At 41.5% G+C, this 22,320-nt stretch overlaps 1 protein-coding gene across 1 annotated transcript; it reads left to right on the top strand.

Annotated features, from left to right (window-relative positions):
* Positions 1 to 62: 62 nt before the first annotated feature.
* Positions 63 to 13,468, top strand: mmp14b (matrix metallopeptidase 14b (membrane-inserted)). The gene is made up of 10 exons (XM_044368725.1): positions 63 to 746; positions 8,381 to 8,529; positions 8,646 to 8,768; positions 9,094 to 9,401; positions 9,920 to 10,081; positions 10,421 to 10,578; positions 10,661 to 10,799; positions 10,949 to 11,099; positions 12,575 to 12,690; positions 12,814 to 13,468. The coding sequence occupies exons 1-10, from the start codon at positions 648 to 650 to the stop codon at positions 13,320 to 13,322; spliced, it is 1,914 nt and encodes a 637-aa protein (XP_044224660.1). The 5' UTR covers positions 63 to 647; the 3' UTR covers positions 13,323 to 13,468.
* Positions 13,469 to 22,320: the final 8,852 nt, after the last annotated feature.

Raw genomic sequence — 22,320 nt, 5'->3', positions numbered from 1 at the left:
GCTAACGGTGCCAATTCTGATGCCAAGGTCACCAAGTTGATTCCAGCCCTCCATGTCGGAGGGGCGGGCTGATTTAGGAGGGGGAGGTTTACAACCCTCTACTTTCCAGCGAAGTTCTCCGGGGAGTATCAAACTACCACGTCTGCAGCGAGGAGAGAGGGGGAAAAGAAAGGAGAGGGATCAAAATAAGCCGATTGGAGGATAGGAAAGAAAAGACAGCGAGGAGTTAAGATTGCTTCATGAAAACAAAGTCGGCTGCAACATCTGGAGCAAAACGTAATCTTGAATTTGGACTTAAAATACGCACAGCCTCCAGCTTCAGAGCCCCCCTTCAGACTTCCTGCTTCCAATAACGTCTAATTTGGTAAAAATTCACCAAAACGTGAAAAGAATGCACAGACTGAACAAACACCTCTCATGTTTTAAGTAGTCTTACTCAAGTTGTGAGACACACTGCTCCGTATCATCTGGAAACTCGTTCTGTGCTTTGCGCCAAGTAGATCTCGCCCGGAAATTCATTTTCGTGGGATACGTTTTTTTTCCACAGATAATGTTTTGACAAATAGCAAAGTGAAGACTTCGTGAACTGTTACAGGGAGATCTCTGCGTTTTTCATTGTTTTTTTTTTTTTTTCGGAGAGTCAAGTGATGGCACCAAGGCTGAAATCGCTTGTCCGACTGCTGCTCCTGGCGGTGGTGTGGGCGCTGAGTTCACAAGGAGCGACGGAGCGACAAATCAATCCAGAGGTGAGTAACTGAGTCAGAGGTGAAGAATTAAGCCAAAAGTGTTGAAGGTTGTCGGATGACTTAATCTAGACTAGAGGAGGACGCTAGAGAAAAAAATACAGAGAAGAGTGATAAAGCCAGATAAACGAATCCAAAGAAATAAAGCACGATACATAAATCCAGAGTTATGAAATAAAGCCAGATAAATTAATCCAAAATAAAGAAATAAAGCACACATAAATCCAGAGTTAAGGAGTAAATAAATCCATATTAGGGAAATAAAGACCCCAGAACTCCAAAACTCCAGAATAGAGGAATAAAGTGAGATAAATGAATCCAGAGTTAAGGAATAAAGTCAGATAAATGAATCCAGAATAGAGGAATAATGCCAGATTTTAAAAATCCAGAATAGAGGAATAAAGCGAGATAAATAAAGCCAGATTAGAGGAATAAAGACAGATTTTAAAACCCAGAAGAGAGGAATAAAGTAAAATAAATTAATCCAGATTTGTGGAATAAATCAAGATCCAGAGTTGAGGAATAAAGCCAGATAAATAAATCCAGAGTTGAGGAATAAAGCTACATTTAAGGGGCAAACTCACTGGTGATGAATAAATCCAAACATTTTCCTACAGTGTAACCTTTGAAGAATGATAATGTAAAACAGACAGGATTAAGAATTCTTACAGGATATGTAAATACATAAGAGTTGAGGATATATAGAAAGGTTTTAATTATGGGTGAGTATCTCTAGATGCGAGCATGAAGGATCTGATAGAAAGTTTTTCATGGTCCTGCACATAATAATATACTGGTTTGGTTTCATGCAAAACCAACAACCATAAAAGCTTATTTAAAACTGTGTATCCTGATGGATAATAATTTCAGCAGTTGCCTGTTGTTGGCATAGAGACATGGGAAGGGCTTTGACCCTGGGTAAGAGGAAGCAGCCCATAATGATGATAGCGCTCATCAAAACACTGAGAAATGCTGAGAGCGCAAAAGCAAGGAGAGCAAGAGAAAGCAAATGAGGAGAAATGCATGAGCTTGTATTGTGGTTGGGGCAGAGGCGGAGGCAATTTTTGTGGGAGTGGAGGGGGGATTGAGAGTTGTGGGTACAGTTATATTCAGAGGGATGGGGAGATGTAATTGTTGACATCTGTCCTGAGTTATGGCTCAGCAGACTGGGGGAGGTGGGTTTTACAATCGGAGAGGTTCTGCAGCATCTCAGCCACAGTCAGCTGTGGAAAAACACTCACCACAGTTTGAACTCTTAACATGAAAGACTTCCAATAACCCACCAAGATGAAGTACCAGCCTTAAGTAGTGTTGTAGATTAAGGAGCTTAATTAGCTTAGAGATTTTTATGATCTGATCTGTTCTGTCATATTATGTTCTACTTTGTTCTTTTCTGTTCTGATCTGATTTGTTCAGTTGGATCTGTTCTGTATTATCAGCAGTTTTCCAGTCTTACAGCCAGTTTTAGGAAGTTCTTTGTTTATGTTGCAGGAAGTGACTTTGTTAGGATACCCCTCACACCTGCTTCCTTCAGTGTGAATTGCATCATTATTAAATACTGTGTGTGTGTGTGTCTCTGTGTGAACGTTTGTATGTATTCACGCAGAACAGCGCAGCCTGAATGACTTTGTTAGATCATACACGGTGGCGCCAAACGTCTCTCTAATCATTGTATCCTGCGGATGGACTCTGAATTATAATTCCAGCTGTGCTAGTGGAAGAAAGTGAGTTCCATTGACCTACATTAGACTGCCAACTGTAAGGCAGCATTTGTGATTCAAATATAAACAAAGGAGCAGGCCCACCACTAAAATTTAAAACCCAGGATTAGAACCAGTGATCAATTTACAATTGTATTGCACAAGAAAACAATTAAATCAGAGTTATTTATATTTTGATGCTATTAAAGGGTTGTTTACATCAGGAATATTGTAAACACTGTAGGACTATATTTTCAACTAATACAATTTTTATATGTTTATTATATCTAAAATTAAATTGTAGAATTACAATCATAAATTACATATGTTAGAGTTTGTATTTTTTCATATGTACTCAGGGGAGCACATACCTAGCTAAGCTAGTGGCTTAACCAGAAGCTACCATAAAAGGAAAAACCTAAAAATATTAGAGGTGAACAAATGAAGTTTTAACACTGAATTTTCAAAGTGAACTCACATTGTGACTGAACAAATCAGTAGCTTTTAGTTAAATATCAGTGGTGACTGAGAGCACTGTCATCAGCTCAGCTGCGATTACTTCCTGGTTAAAATCTTACTGAAAGACTGCGATAGCCACAGAAACAATCATGAAGTGATGATTGTTCCAAATAATTAATTTTATAAACAGTGCTTGTATAGGCCTAACTTTACTCTTACTATACTACTTTATTAAACTGAATTAACAGTTTAAACCAGTGTACTGAAGTACTACTGTTCTCAGTAGTAAGAACAGTGATGCGTTCACTTACTGATGTATGCGCTGAAGTGCATCTGAAGGGTGATGCAATCACTATAAAGTGATAATATAATAATAATAATAATTATATATATATATATACATATACATATACATATACATATATATATATAATCACCACATCCAGAGAGTAAAAAGGTAGTCACACAGGTTAGGATTTTTGCCTGAAAATGATCTGAAAGCGTAATGATTTTCAACTGTGAAGTTTAATGTAGTGTAATGTTGTAACATGATTTTGCAAGTTATTACCAAGTTATTTGCTTTACTGGTTTGAAAGTAGTTTGACTCACTTTCATTTTGAGTTAAAATTGTGTTCCATCACCAAGAACAGCAACATCAAGACCATTGAACAGTTAATAACTCAACAACCAAACCGCATTGAAAATGCCAACTGTCTGTCTCAGAGGAAGTGGGACTTTCAGTGCTATATAAGCAGCATTCCTGAGATTTATAGGGTCAAAAAGTACTGGTTGGGCCTTTAAGTGGAAAGGCTATTGAGTTTTTGCCCCAGCGACGGCCCTGACCAGTGTGTTGGTTGAGCAAGTTTGCATTCATTTAGTGATTCACCTCCTCTGTTTTTTATGACATTGTAATAAGTGTTGCAACCACTTCTTCTTTATTTACTTGATTAAGAAGTGTTTGTGATCTCATATGTTGCCTCCACAAAACCAGATGTTCCCATTATCTATCAGTGTTCAGTTCCGCTATGAGTGGGATGTTTGTGTTTTAATTAACAATAAGTCTAATTTAGTGAGTGGCCGCATGTTGGTCAGTGTGTCTGTGTTGGTGAGATAAACACTTGGAGGTTGTATGGACGCAGAAGTCATTTCCTGTGGTCTGTGGCAGAGACAGGAAGTGGGCAGCTGGTTTATGCTTCACCGCTTAAACACCTTGGTGTGTCAGCAACCACCAGACTCAAACACACACACACACGCACACACACACACGCAAACAGATCTTTTCTTATGCACATAGAAAGAAATGCAGAAATGGGTACAAGCTGAGGTCATTCACTACAAAGGAGGATAAATTGACATGACATGAGAGGATGAAAGCGAGTCATAGAGTACAGTGAGAAGACTGTTACAGATCAGAAAGGAAGGCATTATGGTGATGGAAGTGATGCAATCTGGGAAAAGGACAGCTGGAAAATGAAGCTGTTATCCAGTTGAATAGGACAGGATGTAAGTCATAGTTGTCATGCACAGATGTATGAATGTACTGTATGTCTCTTCCCTTCTGCTCCTAATGAGAAGTGTTGCCTTAAGAGGACTTGAATTGGTTAAACTGGTAACATTACACCAGTTTTTGTCAGACATACTTTCACAACTGCACTCCATCATTGACACCACCTGTTATGTTCCAAACATGTTCTTAGGAATGGATTATAAACTCAATGTTGTTTAACTATCATTTTTAACTATTTAAAAGCAGATATTGTTACAATAATTTATTCTAACAATTACACTATCAATGTTTAGGTCAGTTTGCAAACTGAAACCAACAAACTGAGCATTTGTACTTATAACTCTTGGATTAGCAGAGGATGGATGCCATTTAGTTTATTCATTAATTTTAGGTCATTTCCACATGCTGTACCCTTGCTGCAACTATAGAAGTACCCCCTGGGGTACATGTGTCCCTGGTTTGGAATCTCTGATTCAGAGGAACAAAGGAAAGAAGAAAGAAGGAAGGAAGGGTGCACAGTTTTTAGACAAAGCCACATCCTAATCATCACCAGTGGGTGGCCTGAGGGCAGCGTCCCTCAGGAAAGATAGGAGGTGTTACAGGAAATATGGTAATATGCAAAGTCATTACCTCATTTCCTGTTCATAAAGGAAGTGAGCATTGAGCCAGACTTTGGGGAAACTTTTTTTTTCATCAGAGACAAAAGCCAGCATTGGAGGATTCGCTCAGGATTAATTTGTTGCTCAAAAGACACTGGCAGCGATGAGCGTTTTTCCACTCTTCTTGTGTCACCAGGTCTTATTGTTGTTGGCTGGAGGATGGTTGTTTTAGTAGACAGCAGCTGGAGATTACACTCTCACACATGTACGCGTACATGCACAGTGAAAGAGATTTCTGCATGTGTGCTGAAACGCTCCTGGATGGAGAATTCAGAGAGGTTGTAAATGCCTGCAACAGTAAAAATCAGCAATAGCCTCGGGCAAATAAAAGGTTTAAAAAAGTTAAGCTGTAATGTGTTGTACTTAAAACGCTTAAACACAAATTCAAAACTCAAATTCAAAACAAAATTCCCTCTCTCTCTCTCTCACACACACACACACACACACTCAGTCACACGCTAACAGCCAATAACGAGCTATAAGTGAAGTGGGAGCAATAATTTCATACGTTTATGGCATCTGACATAAAACTGCAGTTCTCTGGACAGATGTGCAGATGTAGATGTGTAATTAGGAGCAGTGTGTGTGTGCGTGTGCGTGCTGTATACCCAGCATGCCTCAGTTGGACTCCCATCGCTGTTGACCAGTGTTTCTTTCCACTGGCCCTCACCAAACGGAACAACTGACTCTCTTTCTTTTCTGAAACACTATCCCTCCCTCTCCCTCTCATCCTATGCATAACGAGCGCTCTGCCTCCTGACATGCATAGCAACCGTTTCTTTATTCCTGTAGATCTTCCATTAAACAATAAACTCACATCACTGCATGTGGGCGAGCTGTGCCTTAAACCTCAAAATCCCAGACTAAAAGTACCTTTGCTCTGCGTCTTTGTGTCATTAAAAAACAAGGAGCCAAAAATGTTTCCATGCAGCAAGTTTTATATATTCTACATCAAAAGCCTGCGTTAGCTTGGACTGTCATGTCCCCTGCCACTGTAAATACTGACCATTTCCTCTTCCTGCTACTGCTTCAGTTACTCAGCTCATTAGCGTGGTCAAAAATAGCGGAGTGCGACGGTGAATAAGACTTTGTCAAGTCACCTTAGGGACCCATGTAAGAGTTGTGGGAGCCTTAAAGCTAAAACAAGTGTTCAGTGTCACTCAACAGCAGCCCTTTGACTGAGCTGAAGAAAAAAAAAACAGTGAATGTGTGAAAGAGAAGAATAAGGTTTAAAGCACAGTCAAATTAGGCCTTAAACACTCTTTTCCTTATATTAACTGTGAATTACATCCCAGTTTGTGATGCCGGGGGCTGTGTTTGACTATTATTGGCAGTTATGTTGACTGCAGGAGAGGCGAAACGTACACTAATAATTATTAGTGGATCCACAAACTGCCCGAGTCTCATTATGAGTCTTAATTACAGCCTTTAGATCCAACTAACCCCCATCTTTCCTCCTCTCTTTCCCGCTCATGTGGATGTGCTGCAACAGTGGCAAACAGTGAGTCTTTATATGTGTCCACTGGAGCTCCATGGGTGAGTCAGAACCAGAAAGGGCTCATTCAGAGGTGAAGTCTAAACACTTAGACCTCCGTGTCTCCAAAAGACAGACAGAGAGGGAGAGATTAGACCTTCAAACTGCCATTCTGCTTTTCACTCCTGGCCAAACTCACCCAGGCTGGATGAGCATCAGGGCTTTCCATACATGTGTAATATAAACGTACAGACCTGAGTGCAGAGTCAGAGAATGCATGTCGGCACACGCCCATGTGCAAATTTTTGTGTGCTGTGCGTTTTCAGTGGGAAAATGGTTAAACAAAGCAGTCAAGCATGTTCTGCCTTCTAGCAACTATCAGCAGCAGATAGGCTAAAGAGCAGTAATTGAGCTGCTCTGGGTGTGGTTGTTCATAAGTATTTATCCTCAAGTCTCTGGCTTTTCCATAAGAGAGGGATGAGGGAGAAGAGAGGAGAAGGGGTGGAGTGACGAAGCGAGGACAGAGACATGGACGTGGGGGGAAGAGTTTGACTTTGAGGTTTGGATGCGATGAGGAAGAAATTCCCAGTTAAATTACTGACTGACGCTGCTACTCGACTGGAGACTTTGGCTGAGGTTGCCCAAGGCCTGAGACTCACCCTGGGACACTCCCTATCTCTCTCTCTACTTTCAATCCCCTTCTCTGCACATACACCCACTGTGCCTATGGTTTTTAATCCAAACCATCCAAACCAAATAATAATTATAATAATAGATCACATCAATTTAAGTCACATCAAGCCCTAGCGTGCAATGTAACCTTTATCAGACAAGGCCACGGAATATCCAAACCATAAAACATGTTCTAAAAATGCATGAAAAGCTCAAAAAGTGACTGTGTATAACAGTATATTAAAGTAGTCTGTGCTCACAATACCCTCAGTGTTATTTCCCGGCTCTACTTTGAGAGGGAAAGAGTTTAGAAGAAGCAGTGTGGGAGAGGTGCGGAGCAAAGCCACTGGAACCGCTCCAGATGTCAAACCAGCACTGCAGTGAAATGGGTTTCCAGGGGAAAGTAAGGTCAAGCTTAGCTGAGGCCGAGAGATCTGGAGGGCTGAAGAACTCAGTGACCATTGGAGCATATGCTCGAAACGCTTCAAACAAATGTTTTCATCATGTACAAACTTGAACAGCAGGGATGGATTCAATTATAACTCTGCACTGAAAGACAAACAGCATCAGTAGAAACTTCAGTGTAGAAACTGCTGTTAATCTTTAACTCTGTGAAGGGAATTTCCTTGTGGAGTTTCTGTTGTGCAAGGTTTTTGTTAAAACCTGAACTGTCTTTGTGTAAAGTTATTTGGGCTCAAGCTCAACAGTGTTTCATGTTGACCTTAGTTTCATTACCATAGTCCACTAGCTCACTGGAGAGCCGAATGCTGATGGTTGAATAGCTTTTGTATTTAGTCATTAAGTGGAGAGATGCCAGGTGCTTCAAACAATGTTGCTGCTGCTGGCTACAAGATATCAAAACACAGAAAAACATTATTTAAGAGCTTATTTTCTCTGTCGATGTGGAATGTGTTTTTGCTGCAGTTGTGTAAAAATATCCTAATACTTGGACTTTTAGTCCCCATAACTGATAATCAGACCAAATAGTACCTTTCCTTTGGTTCATTTTGTTGAACAACAAACAATCAGTGTAGATATGGAGTGCTGTGTCTGTTTTTAATTTAAACTTTTTCTTTCACCATACTGAAACTGGAATTTCCTTGGTATCATTTTGCAATATTTGTCATGAGTCACATCGTTGATTACTGTTTTTCTTTCCTCTGTAGTCATGGTTGCAGCAGTATGGTTACCTGCCCCCAGGGGACATGCGGACTCACGCCCTCCGCTCACCTCACTCTGTGCCCTCAGCCATCGCCGCCATGCAGAGATTCTACGGCCTCACTGTCACCGGCACCTTTGACTCAAAGACCATGGAGTGAGGAAGCTACAAACTGTTTTATATACACATAGTGAAAATGCAGCCAGGCTCAAACAGATTGACGCTACTAGTTTGTCCCTTGTTGTGAGCTAAGTATGTCTTGTGTCTGACAGGGCCATGAAGCGACCGCGTTGCGGTGTGCCAGATAAGTTTGGTGCCGAGCTGAAGACCAACCTGAGGAGGAAGCGATACGCCATCCAGGGCTTGAAGTGGAACAAGAATGAAATCACTTTCTCGTAAGTCAGCAACGCTCCAAGTGAACATGCTGCATCTACAGGGACATGATAGAACAGTACCTAAGGCTATTTTACCTATGATTTTTTTGCCCAATTCTACCTTTGTACTAAATGTACTGATGTTTGAAAACCCAAATTAATGAGGTAACTATTGAGCAACTGCATTGGTTTTATAGGCCTAGATAAATAGTAATTAATACCAGCACTTGATGATGTAAATAGAAGAAAATAAAAACCAGTACCTTCCTTGTCTCACACAAACTAATTTGTCTCTCCCTATCTCACCACCCCTGTGCACCCACATACACAATTACACACTCTTCAGTATACAGAACTACACCCCAAAGGTTGGCGAGTTCGAGACCTTCGAGGCCATCAGGAAGGCCTTCAAGGTGTGGGAGAGCGTCACCCCGCTCCGTTTCCGGGAAATCCCCTACAGTCACATACGCGACAAGGTGGAGGAGTTTGCCGACATCATGATCTTCTTTGCCGAGGGTTTCCACGGCGACAGCAGCCCGTTCGATGGTGAGGGAGGCTTCCTGGCACACGCCTACTTCCCTGGGAATGGCATCGGTGGAGACACCCACTTTGATGCAGCTGAGCCCTGGACGATTGGAAACCGGAATCTGATGGGTGAGGCTGTGTTGAATGTTGGAACTGACATTTTGATAACTAAGGGATTTCTTTAGTTAGCAATTCATTTAAACCTGATGACAAGTTTCTTTGTGTGTTGGCAGTCAGGAATCTTTATTTTGTTGTCGTGAACAAAATAGCAGCAACAGGTCCGGTCTTGTGTCAGTATGTTTGAGGGTGTGATTGCCCCGGGGTATGTTGATACTGCAGAAATGGAGAAGTGTTTATTTCTGGATTGCAGCAAACATAGTTTTGCAGAATCAGCTCTTTGAGTCAAACACATCTTCACACGATCTGAAAATGACATTTTTAAATCACTGCCAGGTCAAGTATTCATGTGCTTTTGAGTCACTTGAAAATCTGACTCAAAGTCACAATGACTTCCTTGTTTTCTATGTCTACATAAAGATCTATCTAAAAAACAATTGTGTATATTCAGTATAATCTCTCAAAACTGCCTGTTCAGTAAAAAAAAAAAAATCATATTAAATGATGTTTTGGTGTTGACATGGTTTCAGGTAATGATATATTCCTGGTGGCGGTGCATGAACTGGGCCATGCTCTGGGTATGGAGCACTCCAATGACCCTTCAGCCATCATGGCTCCCTTCTACCAGTGGATGGACACAGAGAACTTTCAACTCCCTGACGACGACCGCAGAGGCATTCAGCAACTTTACGGTGTGTTCTCGACACAGTTATTATCCAAATCAAAAAATCCTAATTTCCTGGTTGCATGTTTTACTAGCAAGTGTTTGGAGCAATAGTAGAAATCATTTACCCACTGTAGACTTGGAGGGTGAATGCAAAATATTAAACTTTACTGAATTTTGCCGAAAATGTAGCTCGCGCCACGATTGCTGTTTGTTTCTCTCTGTTGTCTGCTAATACAACAACCTCCATACTGGATCATTGAGTTTAATTTAATCTAACAGGACCAGTACTGGAAGATGTGTCAAAGTTAAAAACTAGAGCTAGGATTAGATCTTCTAATGAATTTTCTTATCCTTCTTTCCATAGGGTCTGGATCAGGCCCTCAGCCCCCTCCTGACAAGCCTCATACACCTTACAACCCCCAGCCCACCCATTCACCAGACAAGCCTCGCTTCGGCCCCAACATCTGTGAGGGACACTTCGACACCATTGCCATCCTCAGAGGAGAAATGTTTGTGTTCAAGGTAAACATCGTGGGCGTTGCTGGAGTTTTGACAAGAGTTTGTCTGAAGCTTTTGGTAATCTGTTTTTGTTTTTCCTTTTCAGGATAAATGGTTCTGGCGAGTGCGTAACAACCATGTGTTGGATGGATACCCCATGCCAATTGGTCACTTCTGGAGGGGTATGCCCACTCATATCAATGCCGCTTTTGAAAGGGAAGATGGGAAATTTGCTTTCTTTAAAGGTAGGTTTTGCTTTGGTATTTTCACAAAAAAACATTTACATAATTTCCATTTTAAAAGGATAGCAGTCATCATCAGACGAGCAGCTGTTTTTTTTGCAGTTCCCTATGTATTCTCTCTTTTTGATCTCTACTTCTCTGGATGTCTACAGGGGACAGGTACTGGGTGTTCAGTGAATCCATTCTGGATTCTGGTTACCCTAGGAATCTGCAGGAAATGGGAACTGGGCTTCCCAAAGACAGAATAGATGCTGCTCTCTACTACACCCCCACCGGACAGACATTCTTCTTCCGAGCAAACAAGTTAGTCATATGTCCTCTGTGTCTGTGTGTGTTTTTGTGTGTTTTAAATGTCATGATGACACTTTGCTGAAGTTTATAAACTGATGATTCCAGGGAAAGATTTATTTGTCACCCTCACGAAAAGATATGTTTTAATGATTACCATATAAGGTTGACACACTTGGATTCAGTCACTTTCCTGAATTGTGAAACTGCTTCTCATTTAAACATTAAAATAAACCTTCTAGGGAACTTGAAAGATTGCTGTGTTTCCCCCGTAGTTACACCGTAGTCATTGTTATGAAGAGGAAGGTAGAACGTGGCAGTCAGTGATTATCATAATGTAGGCAGCCACCCACATAAACAAAAGTCAGTGACATTTCAAGAAAAGCTTTTATTACAAAAAAGAGAAGAAAAACACACTCGGGAAAACACATGGCCTAAGTGCAAGTCTTCAGCAGGAACATGCACGCTGAAGCAGAGTGGTTTTTATGTTTTGTGGGTCAAATCCAAGTCTCAAGAGTGTTAGAACAAGTCTCAAGTTATGTCTCAAGCCTTTTAAGGCAAGTCCAAGACAACTCTCAAATTTTCAATGTCAAGTCCAAATCAAGTCTCAAGTCTGTTGGAACAAGTCTTAAGTCAAATCTCAAAACTGTTAGAGCAAGTCTCAGGTCAAGTCTTAAGTCAGAACAAGTTTCAAGTCACGTTTAAAGTCCTTTGAGACAAGTCTGAAGTCCTTTTAGGGCAAGTCTAAGTCAAGTCTCACATTTGTCAGTTTCAAGTCGAGTGACAAGTCATTAGAGACAAGTCCAAGTGTCTAGTCTACCAGAAAAAATCTGATGTCATGTCTGAAGTCTGCTAGAACAAGTCTCAAGTCATATTTCAAGTTCTTGAAGGCGGTTCCAAATCAAGTCTCAAACAACTGGGGAAAAATCAGTCTTAAGTTTATGAGAACAAGTTTCAAGTCTTCAATAATCAAGACTAGTCCAAGTCAAGTCCCAAGTCTGTCAGAATAACGAGTCAGAATAACAACACTCAAGTCCTTTGGGACAAGTCTTTTTAAGTCAAGTCTCAAGTAATTTGAGACAAGTCCAAGTTCAGTCACAAATCTTCATCTGCAAAGAGCAAATCAGAGCACAAGTCTGTCAAGTCTCTGCCGACCAATGACTTTACATTTGAATATTATCTTTCAAAGTGCTGTTAACTGTTTTTTGTATAACTGAGGCCAAGTCCTTCCAAATGCATGGGCCTAATAATTTAATACTCGAGGTGTGTGGCTATGCAAAGTCTTTTTCTGGGGGATTTTGCCAGGTCAAAACTTGACACTTGAAAGCGTTTGCTCTCCGGTCTCATGTCAAGTCTGAAGTAACTGAAGTCTCACAGGAGTCCAAGTCTGGTTTAAGTCAGAATCAAGTCCATATCTCAGGTCTACAGTTCTGTGTTGAACTCACGTTAGCTCTACCTCCCTTCACCCTTCTCTCTCATTCTTTGTTTAGGTATTATCGCTTCAATGAAGACATGCGAAGTGTTGACAGTGGCTATCCAAAATCCGTGAGTGTGTGGCAGGGAGTGCCTGACAACATCAGGGCAGCCTTCATGAGCAAAGATCAAGGTAAGGGTAGTGTGTGCGAACTTTCTTGCTTATTCATTGATTGGATTACATTCTAACATGTTAAAATGTGATTATTTTATGCGTTCATGTTTATTTCTGACATTTCCTTGTTTCACTCCTCAGCGTACACCTACTTCTACAAAGCCAACAAGTACTGGAAGTTCAACAACCAGATGATGCGCGTGGAGCCGGGATACCCCAAATCAGTCCTTCGTGACTGGATGGGCTGCCCCAACGAAGACCCCAAGACAGACGGAGGAAGAGGTGGAGGCGGACATGACAAAGACAAGGAGAAGGAGAAGGACAAGGAGCGGGAGGATAAGGACAGGACTAGAGATAGAGAGAGAGAGAGGGAGAGGGAGAGAGAGAGAGAGAGGGAGAGGGAGAGGGAGAGGGAGAGAGAGAGGGAGAGGGAGACAAAGACGGAGAAGGAGGAGGACACAGAGGTGATCATAATTGAAGTTGACGAGGAGGGAGGGGCAGGTGGCAGCGCAGGAGCGGCGGCAGTGGTGGTGCCGCTCTTCTTGTTGGTGTGTGTGATTGCAACCCTGGCAGCCTTGGTATTTTTCCGTCGGTACGGTACCCCACGCCGACTCCTCTACTGCCAACGATCTTTACTGGACAAGGTGTAGACGGAGGAGTAGGAGAGGAAGAGAGGAGAGAAAGACAGGGAGAGAAAAAGAAAAAAAAAGTGGAAGGTAATGTTGAACACAGATAATCGAGCAGGACAGAAAGAGATTTTCAAAAAAAAAAAAAAAAAAAAAAAAAAGGGGAAAGAGCAGAAGGAAAAGCGCCAGACATGCATTTTTAGAAAAATTCTTACCACTGCCAGATTCCTTTTGCTCTATCTCCCAACCACTCCGTCCTTGCATTTTTACTTTCTCTCCCTTCTCTCTCTGCCTCTCTCCTCGTGGTTACTGACGCCAGCTCTTTGCTGTTTGTTTTAGCCTTTTTCAATGTCTTATTTTTAGTTTTTGTCAGTGGTCAGTGTTTGTGTCCTTGTGAATTTCCGCTTCGAAACCTGCATCTTCACGACGCCCATTCTAGCATGTTCCTTCGTGTAAGCAAACAGCGTTGTTTGATCCTTTGTTCTCCCCCCCCCCCCTCTTGTTATCTTGCACACACTCACATAAACTCACACAGATGCACACATTATTTGAAAACCACAGTGGCAGAGTCACTGTGTTTCTTAATCTTCCAGTAAAGCAACACGTCAGAGCCAGTATGGACCATAAAAGGTAAACAAAACATTAGCCCACGTTCTTTTGAAGCATGATACACTCACATCAGAGTCAATCAATAAATACAGCTGTGTCGTTTCCTTTTTTTTATATCAATGTCTTTAATGGTGATTATTATTATTATAAATGATGTTGTCATTATTATTATGACTATTACTATTATTGTTGTTGTCCTCCGTGTAAAGAATGTGTTTTTGTACATTGTCATTAAAAAGTCCTGCTGGACAGTGACATACAGTTTTGAAAGTGGCCTTAATTTTATATGTGGGGACAGTGAATGGGGAAGGGGGTTATGTATTCTTGAAACTTGATTGTCTTATTTTTTTTTTATCTTGAATCCATCTCAAATGAAAATAAATTGAAGATCTGAAAATGACTCCTTTTTGTCATTGTACTTGTTTACAGTTTTTAAAACCATGGTGCTACATTACTAGTCAGGGGTTATAAGTAGTTGCACAACAATGATAATGATACTAGTGATGATGATGATAATGATAATGATCTAGTTTTCTCCTTGACATTGTGTCTGTGTCCTTATTTACTTATTTTTTAAGCTTTTCCTACAAAATAAAGTAATTTCAAAAGTATTTCTGTGCTTTGATTTTCACTTAGTAGACGTTCACTTCATCTTTTTCTCTGCCATCTTTCTTTCAATACTTTGAGCTGGTGGCACCACTCACCTCCTTTAATGCTGCAACATCTTAATTTAGGCCTACCTGCTTTCATACAACCCAGCTGGACTCTTCAATTTACCCCTCTTATTGATCATATCTCTCCTCCATCTGGTCTTCCCCCAGTCTTCCTGGACCTCCAGGTTTCTTGTTCCCCGACCGCACCACTCTGCGTTACTGGGGCTCGGAAACTGGCAGGCTAGAAACTGGGTCGGAAAACGCGGACTGGATCCAAAGCTTAAGTAGAAACAGGGATGAAGACGATTGTGTCAACCCGTTGCTGCACAGCAGGAAAACATATCTCAGTTATACTACGGTTAAGGAGTATGTGTGTGTGTGTGCTTGAGTATTTCCATACTTACAAGGACCAGAGATCCTCCAGTAGAGCAGGGTGAGGAGAAAAATCATCCAAAGTGAGGACATCGCCTTTTCTTAGAGGGATAAAGGTTGGATTAGAGAAACAGTGAAGAAATGTAAGATTTCATCATGGGCTCAGTCAGTAAATCTGGTCAATGCAGGTCCTCACAAGTGGAGCAATAAAGGCGTGTGTGTGTGTGTGTGTGTGCTGTCATGCATGTTTTGCACAGCTATAAATGCCTTTATTTGAGAATTATACACGGTGTATGTGTGCCCACCCTTCCACCATGAGCCAATAAAAGCTCAAACAGTGAGCTTAGGCGTCTCCCTCCTCCTTAATGATCCCACTAATGAACAACTGCCATACAGACATCAGACTTACTGTAAAGATGACTTGAGTAAGAGAGAAAGAGAGTGGGTGGGGGTCAGCGAATCCATGATATGTTATGATTACAGCAATGGGGTTTTATGCAATTAAAATGATGAGGTATTTTCCTATTGTGCTGAAAAGATTTAGGGCGCCCATTTGTCTCCACTTCGCTGCAGTGTTTTGAAGAGCTGGGGGTGGGGAGAGCAGTCACGAGGCTTTTTGTGGGGGGGGTGGGGGGGAGGCGGAGTGAGGAGGGTTAAGTCACATTTGGAGGCCAGAGATGGAGCAGAATTCCATGAGCAACATCTGGAATTCCAACTGCATCATGAGGGCCAGACGCACAGCAGGATACAGCAATGGGGGGGTAGGGGATGGGAGTGGGCTTGGATCTGTTTAATCGAGGCCACAACAACTTATACGTGAGGCAAGAATCATGTGTTTTTGCAGATCAAGCGTGTTTTCCTTGCTCAACTCATCATCACTGTGACCCACACACAAGTCAGACATTTAGCACTGGGTCACTATTGGGATGTTTTCTGTTCCACAGCTGATTCTGCAGAGTGAAGAAAAGAATCGCCTCAGCATAATTCTTCCCCGCCGTCTCTTTTCTCTTCTCGCTGTGTAACCGGAGAGCTTTTCTTCACTGTCTGTGAAATGACTCACTTCTTTTTTTCACAAAGCCCAACAAAAGACCACACCACAATGGCCCCGGTCTCCTCCAGCCATTACCACTCCTCTTTTCCTCTCACATTTCACCCAGATAAACGAAAAGTTGATTTCCAGCCCTGATTCCACTGCTGCTTCTTTTTACACAATCTGTTCTACTGTGTATCGCAAACATAAGTGTGCCTCACATCTCCTTGACTAATCTCAATATGTCATCTCTCTGTCTCGATTCAACTGTACTCAACAAACGTCATCAGCAAGCTCCTTTTATGTTTCTGTCTTTCTCTGCGCTGGACATTTCCTGTGCCTGTTGGCATGTATTTAGCCTGCAGGCTGATGAATGGAAACTTCCCAATAGGGGAAGTCCTGCTCTGGTCTATTGTGCCTCATAATAGTCTACCGGAACATCATACAGTAATTGTGGGACCAACCTCAGAGAGAACACTAAATAACTTTCTAATTAAATGAGAGTGACTGATGAACAGAAAAGGGCTAGTGTTGCACTCTGCCTGGTAACAAGCATGTGGGATGATGGAAAGAGGTATTTCTTAAGGGAACTGGTGAGTGGCTATATAGGTTACACATGGTTTTCATTTGCATCGGTTAAAGACTCCTGCCACATCCTGCACCAAGCACTAATACAACAAACAGGAAAAGAGGCTTTTGCCATCTTCTGTGTCCTCTGCCTCTTACTCTCACACAAGCAAACACTAAATGCACAGATAGGACGTAAAGAGCATGAGCTTCAGGCATAGTGTTTACCTCCTCCACTAAACAGCAGAGGTGATGTGGCTGCCTTTTGTTTCTTTGTGACCTAAATGTTTCCAGAACAACTGGGAAAGACTGACATGAAATTTTTCTTTGCATGCTGGCGCTAATCTGAGGGGGTGGGGGGGGGGTTTGACTTGTGACTATTTAAAGTTGTCCAGCAGTTTAGCATTGCACTTCAACAGTTGGGAAACTTGTGCGAGACAGTTTTTAAAAAAAAAAAAAAAGAATAGTCACAATTGATGCAGCAGAGGATCCTACACTTACCATAATGCAATTTGATAGGTTTCTCTCAAACTAACGCCCCCAGTTTGTAATGCAGGCCTTCAGTTAAAAATGATGTAGTCTCCACATGCAGCTGTGATAACTTTTTAAAAATGTACACGCATGAGCTTAGTGGAAATTTGAAGTGACATAGAGCATTTAAATATTCAAACACACTACAGACCATGTGAATACCTATAACTCAAATAATTTGACCTAACCTTAAACTCAAAAACCTCACCAAATAGATGTCATGGCAAATTTCTAGTTGACCTAATATAGTGTTGACAGTGAAAAGAATGACTAACTCAAGAGCCGGGCTGTAAGGTCTTTGACATGCGTGCACACACGGAGCCAAATACAACAAACTAGTTCATGATGCAGGACAGTTTCAAAAAAATGCAGTTTGAAGTTCTTCATAATACACAATAATAAAAAGGGATAACCCAAACATTTTGTACAGCCCTATACAGCAGCTAAAAAAGTACTATACACAGTTCATGCAGCATTATGACAACCCTATAGTCATAACACTGACAAAACATAACTCATAGCCCATGCTTGGTGGTAGCACTATACAAAAGGTAGGAATATTGCATCCCAAATGAGATGGACTCACCATACAGTGAAAGAATGGTGTGAAAGTCACTTTCTTTGCTTTCTTTCCATCAAACTCAGCAATAAAATCTGTGTACTCCAGCTTGGATGCAATGTAGTTTTCCACTGATATGGAAAACCCACATACTCTGTCCTGAGAAACTGACGAGCACAAATAGTTTTGAAATTCTTTCAACTCTTTTTCTCAGGCACGTTCAACCGGTCACATTCATGGGTCGACATTTTTTACAGGAAAAACTTAACTAAATCTAATGTAATAACGAAATCAATAAAAAAGTAGTGTATGTTGGGTTAATTTAAAAAAATCAATTAAAAAAGATTTTCCAAAGCAGGAAAAGCACAGGTGTAACTTATAACATTAATGATGACTCCATTCTTTTTATGTGTCCCAGTAAACCCTACCAGTAAGCCAACATGGTCTTGGAATTTGACTAACATAATTGGAATGTAGCCATTATTGGGTTAAGATTAATCACACCGGTGCTTCTCCTGCTATGACATGACAAAACATCTGCTGTGAAAAAGGTCTCTAAGAGTCCAGTGGAGGTCTGCACTCTATTCAACTACTTTCTTGTTCATAGCTTTAAAGATAAAAAAATCTGTTGACCTTTACCCAAACGTATTTCACTCTCTGAAAGATTGCAGAGAGAAATAGTTGAGCTACTGTAATTTACACACACACACAGGGTTCATTTGAGGTATACACTGTCAGTGGAAGAGAGGGATCAATAGCTAATACTTTTTTCCGTTATGCCCGCATCTTATTATTCCATTTAGCTACACATGAAGCTATGCATGGAAAATAACTTTCCCCCATTAGTTAAACATATTTTTTGTGTCCCATTCTCAGTTTTCCCTTCTGTTTCATGGTTGGTGATATTTGTTTTCTTAGCCATGCACTTTTGCCAGTCTTTAGCCCCTCGGCGCTGAATCTGCTTAAAGCTATCAGAGTGTAAAGCTATGTGCTTTTGTTACCCTTTAACACAATGTCTGCACTTTGAGTCGGGTGTGGTGCAGTGGGAGCAGTCTCTTAAATGTTAGAGGGAGGTATTGTGTGGGTGAAAAAAATACAGGTGCAAGGAAGTTGAACAATCACCATTTCAGCCTCTTAAGCTTGCCTTTTTTTTTTTTTTTAAAAACCCCTGTCTCATATGGCACAGTTTCCCAAGCCCTGCAGGAAAACACCTCCTACATGGGAGATGCTGATTCAGGCTCTCCTTCCCGACGCTGCTCCAGCTCCACTCACCCTGACCTAGCCCTATCCGCAAGGAAACCCCCCTGCTTCGCTCAGGGCCTGGTCAGGATAGTGGAAATATATCTATATTCAGTCACTGTCTGAACTCTCGAGAGCGCAAAACTCCTCATTCTTCCTCCTCACGCTCCCCACATCTCCTGCAGTCTGGTAATGAACTATCATACAAACTCTTGCTTGCTTTTGCTCTTTCTCTCAGCGGCTCTTCCATCACAACAAGCCACATCTGGTTTCCATAGGCACATACATGTCATCACAAAGAGGGGGGGGGGGGGGGGGGGGGGACTGGAAGAGGAGGGGGAAGGGTGTGTATATCAAGGGAAGTCTAAGGAGTGGTAAGACTGACTGTCAAGATATCGCTGTCTGTCTTCACGTCTCTGAACTCTCCTCACATATGTTTTCATGACACGGGCCGGCTTTCCCCTCAGTCGAAATTGAAAGGAAATCTATAAGAGCAAGCATGCATATCTGAAAGAGAGAGAGAGAGAGAGAGAGAGAGAGAGAGAGAGCAACCATGTGGTAAGTACGATACAGACAGAGCAAGAAAAAGTCAGAGAGTAGGAGGAAAGTCAGCGAGACGTGCAGAGATCAGAAAGGCCACATCAGAGGTTGCCTTTGAAAGTGGAGCTTAGTGGGCCTCTATGCCGAGTTCCTAACAGTGCTGGACACAAAGACCTGTGGTTATATTGAAGAGGGGAGGGCTGAGAGTAAGGGAGGAGAAGAGAAGGCGGACGAGTGGGGGGGGGTTGCTTACAGAGCGAAAACATGTTGTTTTAACAGCCCACTCATCATAATGAGTGGCCTTGCTCAGCTGACTGGCCCTTACCATTGACCCAAGCTCTACAACAGACACAGGTGGTCTGCTGTGGTCCTCTGCAGCTGTCACTAATGGTTCTGTAAAAGACCCACAACTGAGGAAACATTGTTTTGAGTCGTTTCTGCATCTGTGGACGCAGTGCCGTCCATTGGGATCTTTTCTTTACCACGTCTGGGCAGGTCCAGCTTTCTCTGACTGTGCTTCCTGGTCTTGAGCTGAACTCAGAGAACTCTCCTCATCCAGGGTTAAAGCCGCAGTAGGCAGTTTTTGCATGTTGAATTTTTTAGACTTCAGTACTCACAATGTGGCATCAGCAAACTAAAAATGTTCTTGGTGGTGCCTGCAGTTGGATGAGGTAAAGTGATTCTGTTTGGTGGGGACAGTTTTCTGTGGATAGACTGTTCAGGCGTTGCTGCTTTGAGGAGATGGTGTTAGGTTTGGTTACTTCCTGTTAGTGGAAAAGACTTCCTATACTGTTCATCAAGGGGACGACTGCCCACCAATGTCAGGTCAAAATCTGATTTGTCCAGCAGTTAACTAAAAACTTCAATCCAGATTTCCAAAACATTTGCTGCGAATATTCGTGGGCACTGAGGTTGAATGTTTTTGATGATCCCTGACCTTTCCTCTTAAAGCTGCACTGATCAATTCTTTTACATAAACAGATCAAATAACTACGCATAATGTCGTTTGTTGTGACAAACCCCACAAGAATTATCAACACTCTGCAGCTCCCCTCAGCTCTATGCAGCATTTTAGCTTCTTTTGGCTCAGTATTTTGGTTTTACAGCAACTTGAATGCTCACTCTCAGGGCTCTCATTGATGTTGTTCACAGCTGCAGCAGGCAGCTGGTTTGAGAAAAAAGAAAAGAAAAAAAAAAAAACACTGATAAACTTACTCTAAGCTACGTGTCCAGCACCAAACAGCAGACAAAGTTAGTGACTAGCTTGTGCTTGTGAGCTACTGGAGCATTTAGCAACTTGAGAGCCAAATAGTTTTCTTACGGGATGGTGGAGACCAAAACAGAGCTAAAAGAGAGTGAATACTGGCCTTACATTTGGGTGGACAGAAACACACAAAATAAATGCCAATGTTGCTCCGATTCTGTTGGATGTGCAACTATACAACTGTTTGCTAACAATTCTCCATTAAAACTCTATAAGGTGATGCTTGTTAATGTTGTATTTACAGATTTAACTGCTGCAAGTAGCCAAAAAATAATTAAATGAATGGAAAAGGTTTATGTGAAAGTCTCTTTAGAGAGACTTATTTTTATTTTAATGACCCCATTCTCCCCCTTTAGTCTAACAAACAAATGACATATTTTCAACCCCCCCTAACAACAAAATAGTATGTTTGTCCATCCACCATTTATGGTGTGCTTGGGTGTAAGCTGCAGTGGGCCTTTAAGAACTTAAGTCCCATCTTTTTCTTCTTCATTTTCTTTGTGAAAATACATTGCCATATTGTAGTTTTATTGATAGCGTCATTATACTGCCACTTTCTTTCACCCCAGTCCTGCTTTTTGTATGAACACACTCTCTCCTCCATGTCAAAAGAAATCATTTCTTCTTTTCATTTGGCCAAGACATCATTAAACCAACACACAGACTCTCTGACACACACACACACACACGTCTCTCCTGTGAAAGAGGTACCATCTGTATGCCTGATAAACAATCATTAGAGATGAAAGACGAAATCTAGTGTTCTCATTCCAACCAGGCTGCCCCACTTAGAAATCTGTTCTCGGCCTGCCAGGGAGATGCCAGGGTGAAGGATTCACTGGTCCTCGCAGAGTCCAGACACACAGAGTTGCATCAGGGCAGAAAAATGTTATGCTCAGCGACCATAGGGCTGTAATTACATAGGAGCACTGCTGAGCTCTGCAGGATGAACGTCAAGAGCAGGGAGATGGAACAAGGGAACTGAGGAAGGAAGAGGGCAAATACATGATTTACAACAGACAAAGAAGGGAAGGGTGGGATACACAGAGATGGTAAAAAGGGTTAACACTCCTAGTTTGGGGGAAACCACAATATTAGGATGAGTCTGGAACAAAAGAAAACGCCACTTGTCATCACATCAACATGGCACCGTGGGAACATGTGGGAAAGGGACATTTTTTTCCAGAATAGAGATTGAAAAAGTTGTTAGTATGTGCTAACTCAAATATTATTTCATTTTCTTTGTTTAACTTGGCTGCCTGAAGTAATTCTCCTTGTGTCAAATGTCATGACTGAGCCAGGCATGTGTGCTGTGACTGACACCTTGTGGATTTTAAGTGTAACTGCAGTTTTGTCTTGTAAAGTGTGTGCTTAGCTTGAAGAACTTGAGCTACTTTGCTTGGAAAATGGCTAATAATCAAGCAAACTTTTCTCATTATCAATATTCATATCGCAGTAGAGAAATTACACTACAAACCCCATCAGCAGAGAGAATGGAAAGAAAACATCACAATAATTTCAAACTTCAATTTTTATTATTTGTACATTCACCACTGATAGGCGTACTCAAAGAAGAAAATTAAAAAAAAAAAAACAAAAACAAAAACAAACCTTTGTACTAAAATGATAAAATAACGATTAAAAAACAATATTAAAAC

This window comes from Thunnus albacares, chromosome 12 (genome assembly GCF_914725855.1).
Source record: "Thunnus albacares chromosome 12, fThuAlb1.1, whole genome shotgun sequence".
Lineage (NCBI taxonomy): Eukaryota > Metazoa > Chordata > Actinopteri > Scombriformes > Scombridae > Thunnus > Thunnus albacares.
The sequence above is the reverse complement of the archived record's forward strand: the minus strand, read 5'-3'. Positions and strand labels throughout refer to the sequence as shown.

Coding starts and splice junctions, on each gene's coding strand:
- mmp14b (XM_044368725.1), top strand. CDS start 648: ATGGCACCAAGGCTGAAATCGCTTGTCCGACTGCTGCTCCTGGCGGTG. Junction 8,769..9,093: donor AAGAATGAAATCACTTTCTC/GTAAGTCAGCAA, acceptor CACACTCTTCAG/TATACAGAACTACACCCCAA. Junction 12,691..12,813: donor CTTCATGAGCAAAGATCAAG/GTAAGGGTAGTG, acceptor TTCACTCCTCAG/CGTACACCTACTTCTACAAA.